Consider the following 19,384-nt stretch of genomic DNA (forward strand, 5'->3'; position numbering starts at 1 on the left):
ATTAGTGGGGGCTGGAGAGATAGCTCAGTGGTTAAACATACTTTCTTGCAAAGCCGGATGGCCCAGGTTTGATTCGCCAGTACCCATGTAAAGCCAGATGCACAAAGTGGTGCATGTGTCTGGAGATCGTTTGCAGTTGCCAGATGCCCTGGTGTGCCCATACTCCTCTTTCTCTGTCTGTTTCACACTTTCTAAGTAAATAAAAGTAAATAAAAATATACTGGGCTGGAGAGATGGCTCAGCGGTTAAGGCATTTGCCTGCTAAGCCAAAGGACCCCGGTTCAATTCCCCAGGACCCACGTAAGCCAGGTGCACAAGAGGACACATGTGTCTGTAGTTCGTTTGCAGTGGTTGGAGGCCCTTGCCTGCCTATTCTCATTCTCTCCCGCTCTCTGCCTCTTTTTCTCTCACTTTCAAAATAAATAAAGATTTGGAGCCAGGCATGGTGGTGCACACCTTTAATCCCCCAGCACATGGGAGGCAGAGGTAGGAGGATCGCCAAGAGTTCGAGGCCACCCGGAAACTACAGAGTGAATTCCAGGTCAGTCTGGACTAGAGTGAGACCCTACCTCAAAAAACAAAAAACAAAACAAAAAATTAAATAAAGATTTGGACAAGAAAAAAAAAGCTGTCTTAAAAAATATAAGCAAATAAATAAATAAATAATGTGGGGGGGGGGCTGGGGAGGTAGCTCAGCGGTTAAAGGGACTAGTTTGCAAGACCTATTGGCCTAGGTTCAATTTTCCAATACTCATATAAAGCTAGATACACAAAGTGGGACATGTGTCTGGAGTTTGGTTGTTGCAGCAAGAGATCCTGGTGTGCCCATTCTCTCCCTCTCTCTCATATACATACATAAATTTAAAATAAAATTTAAAATGGGGGTTGAAGAGATGGCTCAGATATTAAAGGTGCTTGATTACAAAGCTGGATGACTCTGGCTCAGTTTCTAGATAACTATTTAAAGCCAGATGCACAAAGTGGTGAATGCATCTGGAGTTTGTTTGCAGTGGTAAGGGGACCTGGTGTGCCCATTTTCTCTCTCTCTACTTGGAAATAAATATATCAATTTTGCTGGGCAAGGTGGTGCATACCTTTAATCCCAGCACTCTGGAGGCAGAGGTAGGATGATCACTGTGAATTGGAGGCCAGCCTGGGACTAGAGTGAGATCCACATGAGCCTGGGCTAGAATGAGATCCTACCTCAAAAAACAAAAACAAAAACAAAACCATACATACATACATACATGTGTAAATACATACATACATATATATGTGTATATGTATACATGTGTGTATATACATATGAATGAAATTTGGGCATGTGTGTAGTGCGTGTACTATATGTGCAGATATGAAGGTCAGAGGAAAACATAACTGGTGTTCTCTTTTTGTTCATCTGCTTGTTTCCTTGAGATGGAGTCTCTTACTCAGCCCACAGCTCCCATTTTTTTGGTCAGCAAGGCCCAGTGATTCTCCAGTTCCCACCCCCACCCACCACAGGACTGGGATTCCGGAAGAGTGAGGCCACACCCAGCTGCTTACATGGGTTCTGGGGAACCCAACTCTTCTCAGACCCTCATGCTTTTACAACAAGCACTCTTCATCAACGAGAGCCATCTCCCTAGCCCCAGGCATGAACTCTTTATCCTCCCACCTCTACCTACAAAGTGCTGGGATGATTGGATGGGCCACCGTGCTGGACTTCACCCATCTGAACTATACTAAGCTAAAAAGTGCAACTTTCCCCCAAAGCAGTCTGCAAAAGCACGCTAAATAAATCAAGTGTCCACTAAAGCAACTATTCTGTGACCGCATCATAGGCAGAGGACAACTATTCTTGTCTCATCTGTGACTTAAAGTAAATAGCAAAGAAATTAAGCTATTCCAAACACCAGTAGAAATTTATATTCTTTGGAAAAGAAAAAAAAAGGCCAATGTTTTCTATGGAAAAAGAAGAACTGGGCATGGTGGCACACACCTTTAGTCCCAGCACTTGGGAGGCAGACGTAGGCGGATCACTGAGAGTTCAAGGCCACCCTGAGACTACGTGGTGAATTCCAGGTCATCCTGAGCTAGAGTGAGACCCTACCACAAAAAAAGAAAAAGAAAAAAGAAAGAGAGTACATTTTCTCCCCTTTTCTTTGTACAGGTACCTTGTTTTTAATAAAAAATTTTTTTGAGGTAGGGTCGCACTCTAGCCCAGGCTGACTTGGAATTTACTATATAGTCTCAGGGTGGCCTCAAACTCATGGTGATCCTCCTACTTCTGCCTCCTGAATGCTCGGATTAAAGGTGTAAGCCACCATGCCTGGCTTATTATGTTCCTGATTTTTTTTTAAGCTCATTATAGCTTGGTGTGGTGGTAAAGACCCTTAAACCTAGCCCTTGGAGGCTGAGGTAGGAGGATTTAAGTTTAAGGACTCCCTGTCCTCAGCTGAAGCAAAAGCTCAATCATGGATGGCTGACAACCATCTTTATCTGTCCAACTGTCTTTTAACTTGCTCCAAAGTTCATAATAAATGTTGTGCTAATTAAACATTGACAATTTTTTTTGGACTCTCTAAGCAACAAAGCGCATTGGGGAAAAATTACTCACTATACAACTTTCCTACCTGCTGGGGGCCAGGCTTTGATGTAACCTGTGCAGTGGACGACCACAAAGTGAGGCTCTCCTTCCTTTACAGAGCCGAGTCCATTCCTAGAAGAGGCACAGGAGTCAGGAGGAAAATTCTACAAAGTAAATCGTAAAGGGAATGCTGCCTTAGCACCTTTATAACTAGCATCTTATGTGTTTAGAAAGTTTGATAATCAGTGTTTGCCTTTTCCCATCCAAAAGTGACTGCTACAATTTTAACCCTTGACAAAGTAAAAGAACAAAAACATACTGCACCAGAGGAGGGTAAGAAAGTAGAAGACAACTCCTTAAGCAGAAGGAGCAAGAGAAGCTTTTCAAGCTTAGGAAAAGAAAAAAATTTATTTTGGTTTTCTGAGGTGGGGTCTCACTCTAGCCCAGGACCTAGAATTCACTATACAGAATCAGGGTGGCCTTGAACTCACGACAATCCTCCTACCTCTGCCTCCCAAGACCTGGGAGTAAAGGCGTGTGCCACCACTCTAAGTTCAGGAAATTTGTGTCAGAAAAAAGTAACTGTAAGATGAGAGAGATGAGGCAGAGGCTGCTATAGGAAAGACTACAGTGAGGTGGGTGAGAGACGAGGGTGGAGGACGCCACAGCGAAGACGACGGTGAGGTGGGTGAGAGACGAGGGTGGAGGATGCCACAGGGAAGACTACGGTGAGGTGGGTGAGAGACGAGGGTGGAGGATGCCACAGGGAAGACTACGGTGAGGTGGGTGAAACGCGAGGTCCTTTACCACCCATGATCTGCACTGCTTCAGGCTCACCTGCATCTGTTCCTCAAAAAGCTCAGTCTATTCATGGAAACAGGGTCCACAGAACTACTGCCACACCTGTTTTAGTGAACAGAAAATACAAGCAATTGGACTGAGGAAGAATAACTGCACAGTAACAGCAGGATAACAGGCTCTGGACACAAGTAGATGTGGAAGACTGTTGGCAGCAAGAAGAAAAGAAAAAGGCAAGTTAGCTCTAATATGCCTTTTTTTGTTTGTTTGCTTTTTAAGGTAGGGTCTCACTCCAGCCCAGGCTGACCTGGAATTCACTATGTAGTGTAGTATCAGGGTGGCCTAGAACTCACAGCGACCTCCTACCTCCTATCTCTGCCTCCCGAGTGCTGGGATTAAAGGCGTGTACCATCATACCCAGCTAGCTCTAGTAATTCTAAAATGTTTTGTTGGGATGGAGAGAGGTAGCTTAGCCGTCAAGGTACTTGCCTATAAAGCCTAGGGACCAAGCAAGGTTCAACTCCCTAGAACCCACGTAAGCCAGACGCACAAGGTAGCACATGTGTTTTGAGTTCCTTTGCAGAGGCCCTGGCATTCCCATTCTCTCCCACATAAATAAATAAATAAATACAAAAAAATAAATATTTTAAATGTTTTGTTGTACCAGAGGGATGGATGGCTTAGCAGTTAAGGTACTTGCCTGCAAACCCTAAGGACCCAGGTTTGATTCCCCACTACCCACATAAGCCAAATGCACAAGGTGGCACATGTGTCTGGAGTTCATTTGCAGTGGCTAGAGACCCTGGCACACCCATTCTCTGTCTGTCTGTCTCCAGAACTCACATAAGAGTACAAGGTCACACACGTGCACAAGGTGGCTCACATGTCTAGAGTCTGACTGCAGTGGCTAGAGGCCCTAGTGAGCCGCGAGCCAATTCTCTCTCTCTCTCTCTCTCTCTCATGAAATAAATAAAATTAAAAAAAAATTTTTTTGGCTTTTCGAGGTAGGGTTTCACTCTAGTCCAAGCTGACCTGGAATTCATTATATAGTCTCAGGGTGGCCTTGAACTCACAGCGATCCTCCTACCTCTGCCTCCCGAGTGCTGGGATTAAAGGCATGTGCCAACACAACAAACTAAAATAAATATTAAAAATATTATTTTGGGGGGCTGGAGAGATGGCTTAGCGGTTAAGCGCTTGCCTGTGAAGCCTAAGGACCCTGGTTCGAGGCTCAGTTCCCAGGTCCCAGTTAGCCAGATGCACAAGGGGGCGCACGCATCTGGAGTTCATTTGCAGAGGCTGGAAGCCCTGGCGCGCCCATTTTCTCTCTCTCTCTCCCTCTATCTGTCTCTCTGTGTCTGTCGCTCTCAAATAAATAAATAAAAAATTTTAAATATATATATATTATTTTGGGGCTGGAGAGATGGCTTAGCAATGTATGTGCTTGCAAAGCCAAAGGACCCAGGTTTGATTTCCTCAATACTCACTCACATAAAACCAAGGTGGCATATGAGTCTTGAGTTCATCTGCCATGGCTGCAGGCCCTGGTCCATTCTCTCTCTCAAATAAATAAATAAAATATTATTTAAATCTTATTATTTATTTATTAAAAATAAGTATTTTATTTATTTGAGACAGAGAAAGGCAAGATAGAGGCAGATTAAAATAGGTGCAAATAAACTCCAGATACATGCACCATGTGTGCATCCAGCTTTACAAGGGTATTGGGGAATTGAACCTGGGTCCCTTGGCTTTATAGGCAAATGCCTTAACCACTATGCCATCTCTCCAGCCATGAATTCATTTTTTTTTTTGAGCTTTCTTTTTCATTTTTATTAGGTATTACATAACATACTACAAGCTACATAATACACTGCCTGGCCTTCCAGCAGGAGTAGATAACCATTGTTTCCACCAATCAGAAAATACTTCCTTAGTCAATGTTCTACAAGCCCTTGGACACATAGCAACTATTGACTCCAGAGATATGCCTGTCTCTTTCCATCAGCTCCTGCTGGTATTAAATACAGGCAACCCTTTTTTCTTTACCTCCACTATAGAACTTATGAATGTCAGCAGTGACCACACTGGGAATGAAAAAGCACACGCCCAAGAAGCTGAATCTGGAGAGAATCTCGAACCACATCTCCACACAGTTACATACACCAAATCCCACCCACAAGCCCTCCAAGATGCTGAATCTGGGGAGAATCTCGAACCACATCTCCAGTTACATGTACCAAATCCCACCCACAAGCTCCTCCAAGATGCTTAATCTGGGGAGAATCTGGAACTACATCTCCAGTTACATATACCAAATTCCACCCATAAGCTCCTCCAAAATGCTGAATCTGGAACATCTCCACACAGTTAAAGCAAAACGCCACCACAATCCCTCCAAGATGCTGAATCTGGGGAGAATCTCGAACCACATCTCCACAGTTACATACACCAAATCCCACCACAAACTCCTCCAAGGTGACCTGGCTTCCACTCCCTTCCTGCTCTTTTTTTTTCAAAGACTTTTTTTTTTCAAGATAGGGTCTCACTCTAGCCCAGGTGACCTGGAAGTCCCTCTGTAGTCTCAGGGTGGCCTTGAACTCATGGCAATCCTCCTACCTCTGTCTCCCAAGTGCTGGAATTAAAGGCATATGCCACTATGCCCAGCATAAAAATAAACAAACAGGGCTGGAGAGATGGCTTAGTGGTTAAGGCGTTTTGCTTGCAAAGCCAAAGGACCCAGGTTCGATTCCTCAGGACACACGTTAGCCAGATGCACAGGGGGTGCATGCATCTGGAGTTTGTTTGGAATGGCACGCCCATTCTCTATCTCTCCCTCTCCCTCCTTCCCTCTTTCTCTGTCAAATATTTTTTTTAATGAATAAATAATAAAATAATATTTATTTATTTGAAAGGAGTGAGAAAGGTCACGCTAGGGCCTCCAACCACTGCAAACAAACTCAAGACATGTGCCAACTTGTGCATCTGGCTTATGTGAGTATTGAACCTGGGTCCTTAAGTTTTGCAGGCAAACGCATTAACTGCTAAGCTGTCTCTCCATCCCTTCCCCACCCTGCTCGTAACCATAGATCTTACTCAACAGAGCCGCTTGGAGATAAATAAGAACACAGAAATGAAACACTGTATAAGGTGCCTATCAGTCTCTGGCACAGAAGGGGCTTAGCAAGTGTTATTCATTCTCTTACCAAATTACATTACTCTCTGATAATTAATCTAGGTCTTGAAAGTTAAATTTAATCTAAGTGTGGCTGAGAATATAGCTCTTGCCAAGCATTTATGAGGCCCTAGGTTTAAACCCCAGGAGAGAAAGGGAGGGAGGGAAGGAGACAGATCTGGATGTGCAATCTTGTGAAAAATCTGAAAACCTCATTCTTTATCCTTCCTATACAAAATCACAGTCCTAAGCTTTCTACTCACCTCATTCGGCAAATGAATGATCTCCTTGAGCCCATGCACATCCTCATGGAGGACTGCTGGCCTTCCTTTTTCACTGTTCCAGTCTTTAGATCCAGGATTCGCCCTGAAGGAGGACATAAGAAGCAATCTGGAGTTTATTCCTGCGAGTGGACAACAAGGGGAGAAATACTGGATGCAAAGCAAGCAAGCATCCTATTCATACCCTCCAGCTTGTTTTTTATTTGAAAGAAAAAAGAGAATGGGCACACCAGGGCCTCTAGCCACTGGAAGTGCACTCTAGATGCATGTGCCACCTTGTGCATCTGGCTCACGTGGGTCCTGGGGAATCGAATCTGCATGGTTACCTCCAGCCTTCTTGTTTATGATAGACTAGACCAAGCCAGACATTTTTTTTTTTTTTTTTTCTGAAGCTTAAACGATCTAATTCTCCTCTAGGACTCTCACTATTCGTTCCAAGACAGCACAACTCTGTAAGGGTAAAGTAGAAGTGGAAAGTGGGGTAAGACAATAAAAGGCACCGGCACAACCATTCTCTCTCTGATGTGCCTAAATAAATACAGATATTTTAAAAATATAGTAAGCAGGTAGCCAGGCATGGGGGCACACACCTTTAATCCTAGCCCTCCAGTGGCAGAGGTAGGAGAATTGCTGTAAGTCTGAGGACAACCTGGGACTACAGAGTGAATTCCAGGTTAGCCTGGGCTATAGTGGAAAAAAAAATTAAACAAATAAAAACAAAACAAAATAACCAGGTAATTATCTACAGAAATAGAAGCATAACTAATGCTACTCTCACTTTGGGTTAAAGAAGCTTCTCTTTTCAGATGGCAGTGACCACTGTGAAAAGGCACCACAGGGCTGAGAACAAGTGACAGTGTAGTGTTCAGCACTGAGACATCTCTATCACACCTTCCAAGATTCAGGGTCCATTGTGGAAGAGGTGGCGTAAAGAATGTAAGAGCCAAAGGATGGCAGGACTGCTTACAATGCCATCTTACAGACACAAAAAGGCCTGGGTATCTATGACCTACAATGCCTGGTACTACCTACACAAGACCCCCATAATAGGAGGAAAAGAGGATGACATCAAAACAAAAGAGAGGGGCTGGAGGGATGGCTTAGTGGTTGAGGATGTTTGCCTGTAAAGCCAAAGGACCCAGGTTTAATTGCCCAGAACCCACGTAAGCCAGATGTACATGGTGCAGCATGCATCTGGAGTTCATTTGCAATGGCTGGAGGCCCTGGTGTGCCCATTCTCATTCTCTTGGTCTCTCCCTCTCTCTCTGGTAAATAATAAATTAACTAAAATTTTAAAAGAAATAAATAAAATACTACACTGTTTGCTTTAACCTTATTTAAAAAATAAATAAGAGGCTAATTGAGAGGTGGAGGGGAGATGATGAAGGGTGGATTGGTGAGGGGGATATAGGAGAGGGAACTGTCATGGCTCACTCTCTATAATTATGGAAGCTATCAATAAAAATGTTAAAAATTAAAAAGACAGAGGGCTGGAGAGATGGCTTAGCAGTTAAGGCACTTGCCAGCTAAGCCAAAGGACCCAGGTTCCATTCCTCAGTACCCACATAAGCCAGATGCACAAGGTGATACATGAGTCTGGAGTTCATCTGCAGTGGCTACAGGCTGGCACACCCATTCTGTCTGTCTGTCTGTCTGTCTGTCTGTCTGTCTGTCTGTCTGCCTGCCTGCCTCCCTCCCTCCCTCCCTCTCTCTCTCTTTCTCTCTGAAACAAATAAATAAAATAATTTTTTAAAAAGATAAAAACATAGCTGGGCATGGTGGCACACTCCTTTAATCCCAGCACTCTGAAGGCAGAGGTAGGAGGATCGCTAAAAGTTTAAGGCCACCCTGAGACTACATAGTGAATTCCAGGTCAGCCTGGGACAGAGGTAACACCTTACCTTGAAAACCCAAAAAAGAAAAAGAAAAAATAAATAAAAGCATAATTATGTTAGGAAACAGAGAACAAAAACTATTACATGATCTTCTCTTTTAATCATAGTATTATTAGAATATACTTTTATACCAACATAATTGCTAATGAAATATTACTAATGAGTAGGTAACTTGTATATAAATAAAAAGAACTGATTACATTCATTAAAGAAGATAATTTAGGGCTGGAGAGATGGCTCAGCAGAAAAGGCACTTGCCTGCAAAGCTTAAGGACCCAGGTTCGATTCCCCAGTACCTACGTAAGCCAGTTGCACAAGGTGGCACATGCGACTGGAGTTTGTCCGCAGTGGCTGAAGGCCCTGGCATAAACATTCATTCTCTCTCTCTCTACCTTCCTCTCTCCCCCTCTCAAAAAAGGGGGGGAAAAAAGAAATTTTAGAATCCCACCCATTCAACAAATCAACTTAAGCATTTAAAACACCTTAAATGTTTCAGAAAAATAAAAGACTTTTTCTATTCATTTGCTGACCACATAACTCTCACCTGTCAGGGCATTTTCTGAAGTGGAAAGCTGCTCACGAAGTTTATCCACATCATCTGGGTGCACCTGTTCATACAGTGTGCTACCAAGCCACTCAGATTGTGGCTGGTTCAAAACAGGAGTCACTGAATCAGAGACGTATACCACCCGGCCTGTCTCACAGGAGACAATAAACAGAAAGCCATCAGCTGCCTCCAAGATCAAGTGTTTCAATTCCTGGTCAAGGAAAAAGAAATGGAAGTGAATACCGAACTCTGAAAAATCCAAGTATTTCTGGTCAAGTTTCACTGGGACCTGTGGGTAGAGTTCCTGCCTACCATTCATAACGCCCTGAATTCAAGCCCTAGTACTACGTAAAACTGGGTATGATGGTGCACATCTGTAATCCTAGTACTTGGGAGGTAAAGAAAGGATGATCTAAAGTTCAAGGCCATCAACAGCTGTATAGGGAGTTGCAGGGGTTCTTGGGGCTACAGGAGCCCATTTCAAAACAAAACACAGGTCTTCCTTAACCACACTGACATTCTGGACATTCAAATCAATTTATCCCTCCAGTCAATAGTTATCTATTACACACAAAATATTAGTAAGGAAAAGAGCCACTTCCTCTCTGTATGCCTTTTCTATCTAAGCATTTTTTTCCACTGTGTGTGACTTACTACTCACAGCAACATTCGGATAGCATTTTTGAGAGGCAGGAAGTGTTTCTGCTGTCTTTATTTTTCATATACCAAATGTAACAGACCATATCCCTGAACAATGATTACTTAACAGATTCTTCCTATCATTAAGACTGGAAGGCGGCACTGGAGAGGTGGCTTGGCAGTTGAGGCACTTGACAGCAAAGCCAAAGGACCCAGGTTCCGTTTCCCAGGACCCACGACAGCCAGATGCGCAGCGTGGTACCTGCATCTGGAGTTCATTTGCAGTGATTGGAGGCCCTGGTGCGCCCATCCTCTCTATATACATCTGCCTCTTTCTTTCTCCTCTAATGTCTTAACAAATAAAGAAATGTTTTTAAAAAGACTGGAAGGTAAGTTAAGGTTGAGACAGATTTCTTCCATCCTACACAACCCTAAAGGCAAGGAAGAGTGCTGGATTCCATGGATATGGTAATCAATCTCTCTCTCTCTCTCTCTCTCTCTCTCTCTCTCTCTCAGGCTGTATTCATAAATCAAGTTCTAAAATACCTAGAAATTCACTGAACAGTTCTCACAACTCTCCTGTTTCTCACCACTCTAATACTTATTAGTTATAGCCAAGGACTAAAACTCATTTTTCCATGGTCTGAATTTCTTGTAGCTAGACATGGTGGTGGCCTGTAATCCAGCACATGGGGATAGAGACAGAAAGATCAAAAATTCAGGTAACTGTCAGCTGCATATCAAGTTCAAGGTCAATCTGGGCTACTTTAAGACCCCATCTCAAAAAAAATAAAACAAACTGAATTTTGTCCAAAACAATGAAAATTTTCAGTTACACCCAGATCCAAGACACACTGAGTTTTCGTAAGCCCCGGAGACCTGGTCGGTGAGGAAAGATGGCTTGTAGGAGCCGTCGGCGGATGTGTTGCCGGTTCCTCTCAAGGACTTCATGTGAGAGACCGCCATGCGCAAGATGGTCAGCTTGTCTGGTTTTCGAGCCAGGGCGCTGCAGGTGGGTACCATGTCTGACAGTTCTGTGATGTAAGCTGTCATCTTGTTCCGTCGTCGCCGTTCAATTTCACTGTGATTTTCCCTGCATAGAGAGAGAGAGGAGAAGCCCCATTCCAGGTGATCACATCTGGTCATTAGAACCAGGGAGAACAATATGGACAAGGCAGCTGCCGGAGAACGTGGCACTGAGGCTTAGTGAGGCTAAGTCTCAGAAGTAAAGCTCATGAGCCTTCTCATGCACGCAAGGGTGGAACAGAACCAGCAAAGCACACAAAGAACAAGCAGACGCTGCACCTCCGAGAAATGCCACTTCCTCGAGAAACTCATTCACATTCGCCAAAGAAAACTTTTAAGAAATTACACTTTTTGTTTATGCCCATAGGGTAGTGCTGTTCTCGGCTGGGGTCAGAAAAGCTGCTTTTTGTAGTGGGCAGTAATTACGGGGAAACTCAAAATTTGCCCAAGAGTTGAGAATAGGTGACTGTTGAGTGCTCAGCCCTAAACAGGACAGTGACACATTCCCTCCGAGGCTCAGGAACACTGAGGAAGAGGGTGGAAAGAATGTAAGAGCCACAGGACAGAAGGGAGTGCTGTGGAACACAGTCTTCTGGACATGACGCAGCTGTTGCCCTCATGAACTCTCAGCACTGTGGTCACCTACACAAGATCTGCAAACCATCGGGCCCGTCAACACTCTGTCGTGGATGGTAACTCTCTGAGGAGTCACTGGCAGTTAATGGTTGCCGAGGGGAGGAGACATTTTCTTCAGTGTAGCCAAAGGCAAGGTTTTCCTGCTCCAGTAAATAAATGCCCACCCATGCTCATGCAAGCAATCCTAAGTAATCTCAGTGGGTGACATGCACACCAAAACAAAAACAAAAAAAAAAAAAAAAAAAAACCTAGCTGGGTGTGGTGGTGCACGCCTTTAATCCCAGCACTCAAGAGGCAAAGGTAGAAGGATTGATGTGAGTTCAAGGCCACCCTGAGACTACAGAGTGAATTCCAGGTCAACATGAGCTACAGTGGGACCCTACCTCAAAAAACCAATAATAATAATAATAACACTCTCTTAAAAAATTAGTTTTGAGGCTGGGCATGGTGGCACACACCCTTAATCCTAGCACTCAGGAGGCAAAGGTAGGAGAACTGCCACAAATTCAAGGCCAGCCTGGGACTAAAAAACTAGAGTGAATTCTACGTCGAAAAAAAAAATTAGTTTTGGGGGTCAGGAGGGTATTACCATGGAATATTTTGTATAATCATGGAAGTTGTTAATAAAAATTTGAAACAAAAAATAAATAAAATAAAATAGAAAAAAATTAGTTTTGTTTTCAAGGCATGATGGCACACATCTTTGATCCCAGCAGGGTAAATAAATTCCAGGTCATCTTAGATTACAGTGAGACATACCTGGAAAAAAATTAATTAATAAATAATGTTTCATTAAAATGTTGACTTCATTTAAACTAAAAAGGACAAATCTCAGTTTCAATGATTACATATTTACTAACTAAACTGCTTAAAAGCTAGAAAATAAAAATGATCAATTTTTGCCCAGTATGCTGCTCAACAGCTGACATAAGAAGTAACAGTCATGGGTGGCACATGCTTGCCCACAATCCCACCACCCAGGAAGGAGCTAAGGCAGGAGGATTATTTAGTTTTCAGCCCATCTAGGCAACATAGCAAATCCAGGCGAGTCTCTATAGTGGAGCCTTGTCTCAGAAAACTGGAACAAGGGGGGTGAAGTGGGCACGCCTTGACCCCAGCATTTGGGAGGCTGAGTCAGGAGGAACAGCACCATGAGTCTGAGGCCAGCAATACCTTGTGTCTCAAAAAACCTTAATGATGCCAGGCGTGGTGGCAGACGCCTTTAATCCCAGCATTTGGGCAGCAAAGGTAGGAGGATCACCATGAGGCCACCCTGTGACTACAGAGTGAATTCTAGGTCAACCTAGACTAGAGTGAGACCCTACCTCAAAGAAACAAAAACAAACAAACCAACCAAAAAAAGAATATAAAGACAAAACAAAAATCACAAAAAAAGAAGAAAAAAGAAAGAACTAATAGAATAGATGCCCACTGTCTATAAATGGCTGCTTTACTCTTATAACATTTCAATGCAGAATCTTCGATTCTGAAGTTTTACTTGTTTCACTAAGTCATAAATTCTACTGTCTTTATCTGAGTGTGCCAATGGCTGAATTTAGCAGAATGAATGATACCATATGGCTCCCCAGGCTTGCAAAATCAACTGGGGAGTAAAAGTACAGTGGAGAGGGGAATACTTAAAAGACCTGGAAGAGACAAGCTGGATTTCACCAGGGTAAGCATACCACGTCACTAACAAAGACTCTGACAGAATGGTGTCCTGTTCAGAGGAATAACCAGAAGTTTAAAAACAGCATTTCTGGAAGTGTCTTCCATGGGGATGCCTCAAGGAAGAAAACGAACACCACCACACTTTGGCTTCCGTTGAGCAGCTTTCCTTTGGTACCTTTATTTGTTCTGATTTGTCATCACGTAAGGAGTCTAGTCTTTTAAAAAAAAAAAAACAACACTGGCTAATCTGACGCAAATTTCTTTTTTATTAGATAAGCAAACTGAGAGGAAAGGATTAAATGGTTTCCCCAGAGCGGCCCCCATCCCATGCCTTCCACACCATCACACTGAGTTTTCTAAAGAATCGAAACGTTAGTAGCAGGCGTGGATTTAAACAGCAGCAAAATAAATTTGCAGCCCAGCTTGAGGAAATAAATAATAAATTAGAGAAGAAGACAGTAAAAACAGATGTTTATAGTATGATCTGTTTCCAATACAGCATCCTAAGTCAGTGAGACCAAAAAAACAAAAGTTTGGCACATAGCAGTATTTCTACATTATGGACAACATTCTAAAAATAGAATTCAAAGTATCTAGAGATGTAACTCACTGGCAATGTTTGCATAAGGCCCTGAGTTTGGTCCTCAGCGACCTTTCAAAAGAAAATCTAGCTGAGAGAATGCTTTAGCTGGCATAATGCCACATATTTGTAATGCCCGCACCTTGGGGGGTAGAGGAAAGAAGACCTGGAGTTTCAGGCCAACCTGGGCTACCTCAGGCCCTGTCTCAAAATACATATTTAAACTGGGCATGGTAGTGCATGCCTTAATCCCAGCACTTGGGAGGCAAAGGGTAAAGAATTGCTGTAAGTTTGAGGCCACCCCGAGACTACATAGTGAATTCCAGGTCAGCCTAGGATGAACATGTATATATGTACGTATGTATGTGTGAGTCTCTCTCTGTCTCTCTCATAAAATTCTCACCTTTTTGGTTCATATTAACTTACTTTGCTAAAGACACAGAAAAAATGTCTACTCTCAAATTTAAAATGCCAGCATCTTAGTATTAGACAAATTTCTGAGAATAAAATCTAGAAACCCCATCTTTTAATTTTTTTTGTTTATTTTTAGTTATTTATTTGAGAGCGACAGACAGACAAAAAAAGAAATAGGCAGATAGATAGAACAGGCGCACCAGGGCCTCCAGCCACTGCAAATGAACTTCAGACGCGTGCGCCGCCTTGTGCAACTGGCTAACGTGGGTCCTGGGGAATCGAGCCTCGAACCGGGGTCCTTAGGCTTCACAGGCAAGCGTTTAACCACTAAGCCACCTCTCCAGCCCCAATGCCAGTTTTCCTGTGATGCAGTATGAGCCTGCATGGGAAGAAGAGCGAGCTTCTAGCGAGGCTCAGAACAAAGGTGGAGGCCCATATTTTGGAAACTGACGGCGAATACAGGTACGTTACCGATTTTCTGATAAAGAATACTTTTCTGTTACAGTACCACTAACAAAGCTGTAGTATTTCTAAATCTTTTTCATTCTGTACAACTTAGGGTTGAAATAATGAAAAGAAAAACTTAAAACTGAGAGCAATCACTTAAATTCCTAAGTAACATTCCCTCAACTCACCCACTTTCTGATGGGGGAAGCCAAAGTTCCTGTCACACCCAACTTGTAAGAACTCGTGTCCTCTCTTGCCACAGATAAGGAAAATACAGAAGGGAGACGAGAGTAAGAAACAGGGTGAGAAAAGCAGCAACATCTGCTTTGCCATGCTAAGGGCACTTCCTCCTACCTGGCAAGTCTCTCTTTATCCGCAGAGCTCTGCTCATCATCCGACCTAAAAACAGAATTAATGAACTAAGCTAAAATGAAAATAAAAGGGAATAAAGAAAGGGAGGAAGGAAAGAAGGAAAAGGAATAACAATGGAATGTAAATGGGGTGAGAGGGAATAAAACAGATGCAGGCCCGGGTGTGGGGTGGCTCACTCTGAAATCCAGGCACTGTGAGTTGAGGCCAACCTGGGCTACACAGTAAGTTTCCACCCAGCCTCTACAAACAAAAGCAGAGAAAAGGGAGGAAATGGAAATATAAACTGGAACCTTGCCTGTAATCTGTTAAGGATCAAGTAATTCAGCATAATAAAAGCAAAACCAAGTCAACATAAAAGCAAGGCCAACTATAAGTAATTATGATCTCATCAGAGAAAGTATTTTGTCAGTTAATCCCTATAGAGATCAAAGACATAGAAGTTAAACAAAACCAACCAGGGAATTCAAGAATACCATTCTCACACACTGCTGCCCATCTGGAAAGAACTTTATACCCACATGAGCTATTCTACACAAGAAAAATAAAAAAATTAAAAAAAAAAAACAGTAAAGACAAGAGTGTCAAACAAATGATAGAAAATATATCTTTTTTTTGGGGGGGGGGTTCAAGGTAGGGTTTCACTCTAGCCCAGACTGACCTGGAATTCACTATATAGTCTCAGGGTGGCTTCGAACTCACAGCAATCCTCCTACTTCTGGATCCAAAGTGCTGGGATTAAAGGCGTGTGCCCGGCTAAATATAATCTTTTAACACATACATGCACATACACTCAGACAAAATAACAACTAGCTCTTTCTGGAGAAATTACATAATAAAAGTAAGAGCTAAGCTATTGTTATATCCTCTATCATTTGTATGTTCCTAAAGTATTTCTTCATTTTGATTCAATCACTTCATCATTTTCTGCAGTGTAAGTACATCACAGTTATATCTCCAATATCAACCACTTCCCCCCATGGAGGACAAAGATTATCACCTAACTTTTAATACAATTTTTCCAGAAAATTGAGATATTCCAAGAGTGAATGGCAATTGAAAATAAATATCAAAATATCACCAATTCAGTATATCAATATTTGATTCCATTTTTACCAACAAGTGCCTTAACTGCTGAGCCATCTCTCCAGACTAACTGATTTCACTTTACATAGATAAGCCTCAAATAAAATATTGAGATAATCAGGTGTGGTGGTACATGTCTTTAGTTTCAGCACTTGGGAAGCAGAGGTAGGAGGACTGCTATTGAGTTTGAGGTAGCCAGCCTGGGACTACAGAGTGAATTCCAGGTTAGCCTGGGCTAAAGTGAGACCCTACCTCAACAAAACAAAAAAAGTGAAAGTGACTAAAGAGTATACCTAAGTAGCAAAGTAACTGCCAGCTTGTACAGGGCACAGGGTTCCATCCCCAGCAATGCAAAACAATACAATTAAGAGACAAGGCTTGTGAGTTCAAGGCCACCCTGAGACTACACAGCAAATTCCAGGTCAGCCTGAGCTAGAGAGAGACCCTACCTCGAAAACTCAAAAAAAAAAAAAAAAAAAAAAAAAAAAAAGAAAAGAGTTCCTAGTTAGCCTGGGCTACACAGAGAGGTTGTCTCAAGCAAACAAACAAGACTTAAGAAGCCAAGCACGGTAAATCTGCATGTAAGTGCTCAAGATTCTGCTCCAAACTGGGAGCAGCAGCTGAGTGACCTTGCAGTACAGCTATTTGGGATGATGAGCCAAGAGCACTGTTTCAGCCAAGGTGTCAAAGCCTACCTGGGCAAAAATCATACACACACACACACACACAAATAAAGACAATAACATCAGGGACTGGGGATGTAGCTGCTGGCAGACTGCTTGTCTATCTTGCATAAAGGGTTCCATCCCCAGCACTACATAAACATGGTGTGGTGGTAAACAAGCCCAGCACTGTGAAGTCTGGCCAGAAGGATCAGAAGTTCAGGGTCATCCTCTCTTACAGAGTGAGTTCATGGCCTTTAATCACAGCACTCAGGAGGCTGAGGGAAAAGGATTATTGTAAGTCCCAGGCCAGAGTGGGATCCAGGTCAGTCAGGGCTTCACTAAGACCCTGCCACTCACAAAAAAACTAATTTGTTGAATGAATGAATAAGTGGCAAAATAAAATCATCAACAGGAAAGAGATATAAAATAACAGTTATCAGGGCTGGAGAGATAGCTTAGTGGTTAAGCGCTTGCCTGTGAAGCCTAAGGACCCCAGTTCAAGGCTCGATTCCCCAGGTCCCACGTTAGCCAGATGCACAAGGGGGCGCATGAGTCTGGAGTTTGTTTGCAGTGGCTGGAGGCTCTGGCCTGCCCATTTTCTCTCTCTCTCTATCTGCCTCTTTCTCTGTTGCTCTTAAATAAATAAATAAATAAAATAACAATAACAATGAGAACCACAAAAAAATTTACGTACATATTCTGATGAGAAGAGACAACAGTATTATGTAGCTTCATGTTCCTTGAGTTATATTACTTCTAGACAATTCCTTAGTAAACTATAAAACTGCTTTTATCAAGAGAAGAAAACTTATACATTTTGAGCTTTTGAACACCCCTTACTGAATTCCAAAGGCTATATATGATGTGAACTACCCTAACAAATCATATCTTAAAGCCGGGCGTGGTGGCACACACCTTTAATCCCAGCATTTGGGAAGCAGAGGTGGGAGGATTGCCATGAGTTCGAGGCCACCCTGAGACAACATAGTGAATTCCACATCAGCCTGGGCTAGAGTGTGACCCTATCTTGAGAAACCAAAATAAATTTTTTTAAATCCCTTATATATATTTACTCTTTTCCTGTTGCCATTGCCACTGTTCTGGTCCTGGCACTTATGACTTCACAACTTGCCTTTATCTACCTCTCTGACTACAGGCTTCTTTGGTAAGTCTTACATACTGCAACCACAAAAGTAACAATACCAAGTATTTTATGTAATATGCTCTAATTCAAAGCCTAACAGAGTATATTAAGCTGCTAAAACTCTGCCTGATATTTCTTCCTTTCTAAAATGAAACCTAACATCTCAGTAAAGAAGTATCTGTTCTATAGCTATCACATAAGAAAAGTGCTGGGTAAAAATTCTTCTAGTTTGAAGCCACGTCACCTGAAATATGTAACAGTTGCAACAGTTTCACCACCTTTCAGAACAGGAAAAGAGCAGACAAAGAAATTCACGATCACGCAGATAAACTTTAGATGGTCAGGTCCCATAACAAGGGCCCAACACTACATTACCTGGCGAACCGCTCTTTATCATTACACATCTGATCGTCATCACACCTAAATGGTAAAAAAAAAAAAAAGATCAATTCAAATTAATCCCCCCCCCACACACACACACTTCCTTCCAAATACACTGTCCAGTAAAGAGGGAGGAGGAGGGGCGGGCTGGCCAGACCCGGAAATGGCTAGGCCACACAGAAGGGGATGGGGGACACTGCCGTTTGGGCGACTGAGGAGCACCACTGCTCCACAGCCTAACACTGGGAAAGGGGTTGGGCAACGGAAGGAGACCAAGCAAGGTGGAAGTCTCACTGCAGGTTTAGGCCAAGGCCTCTGAGCTCAGTGTGGCTGAGATGCTTGGACCAGATCTGAGGGGCGTGTCACACTGAAATTGCTTGGCTCTATGCTAATGCCAGGAGTGCCAGCCTTTGTTCTTCCATGGCTTTTGGCTTTGAGAGAAACAATGTATCTATTTCAAAGTTTATTTTGTCTCCTTTGCTCTATACAAACTGAGGATGGGGGGAGTAAGGGAGACCCTAGGCTGCGGTGCATGTCTCACTGGGGGCTTATGTTGTCCCCTGTGCATATGGGTTTTATTTACAGCAGCAGAAGGCCACAGGGTCTCATATTCACCACTCCGTCTCTCCCTCTCTCTCTACCAAAAATAAATAATTATTTTTTCAAATATTTTACTTATATATTTATTTATAAGCAAAAATAGACAGAGAGAGACTGGGCCTCCAGCCACTGCAAAGGAACTCCAGACTCAAGTGTCACTTTGTGCATCTGGCTGTATGTGGGTACTGGGGAGCTGAAGCCAGGTTGTTATGCTTAGCAGGAAGGTAAGCACTTTACCTGCTGAGCCATCTCTCCAGCCCCTAAAGAAGTTTTTTTTTTTTTTTTTTTTGGTTTTTCGAGGTAGGGTCTCAGTCTGGTCCAGGCTGACCTGGAATTAACTCAGTCATCTCAGGGTGGCCTTGAACTCATGGCAATCCTCCTACTTCTGTCTCCCGAGTGCTGGGATTAAAGGTGTGCACCACCACATAAAGAGGTATTTCTGAATAATTTTTTTTTGTTTG

At 42.9% G+C, this 19,384-nt stretch overlaps 1 protein-coding gene and 1 pseudogene across 2 annotated transcripts in view; both read right to left on the reverse strand.

Moving 5' to 3' along the window:
* The window catches only part of Arnt (aryl hydrocarbon receptor nuclear translocator), a 60,697-nt gene that overhangs the window by 21,604 nt on the left and 19,709 nt on the right, over positions 1 to 19,384 (reverse strand). Inside the window, exons 4-10 of one of the 2 annotated variants that reach the window (XM_045138844.1) lie at positions 18,318 to 18,362; positions 15,033 to 15,077; positions 10,784 to 10,997; positions 9,263 to 9,476; positions 6,806 to 6,908; positions 3,407 to 3,472; positions 2,616 to 2,701 (exon numbers count right to left, since the gene is read on the reverse strand). In XM_045138844.1, the coding sequence (XP_044994779.1) occupies positions 2,616 to 2,701; positions 3,407 to 3,472; positions 6,806 to 6,908; positions 9,263 to 9,476; positions 10,784 to 10,997; positions 15,033 to 15,077; positions 18,318 to 18,362 (773 nt within the window). The remainder of the gene's footprint in view (positions 1 to 2,615; positions 2,702 to 3,406; positions 3,473 to 6,805; positions 6,909 to 9,262; positions 9,477 to 10,783; positions 10,998 to 15,032; positions 15,078 to 18,317; positions 18,363 to 19,384) is intronic. The other variant, XM_045138845.1, reaches the window with a different exon arrangement.
* LOC101600380 lies at positions 5,301 to 5,513 on the reverse strand (annotated as a pseudogene).

Source organism: Jaculus jaculus, chromosome 19, assembly GCF_020740685.1.
Source record: "Jaculus jaculus isolate mJacJac1 chromosome 19, mJacJac1.mat.Y.cur, whole genome shotgun sequence".
NCBI classification, from domain to species: domain Eukaryota; kingdom Metazoa; phylum Chordata; class Mammalia; order Rodentia; family Dipodidae; genus Jaculus; species Jaculus jaculus.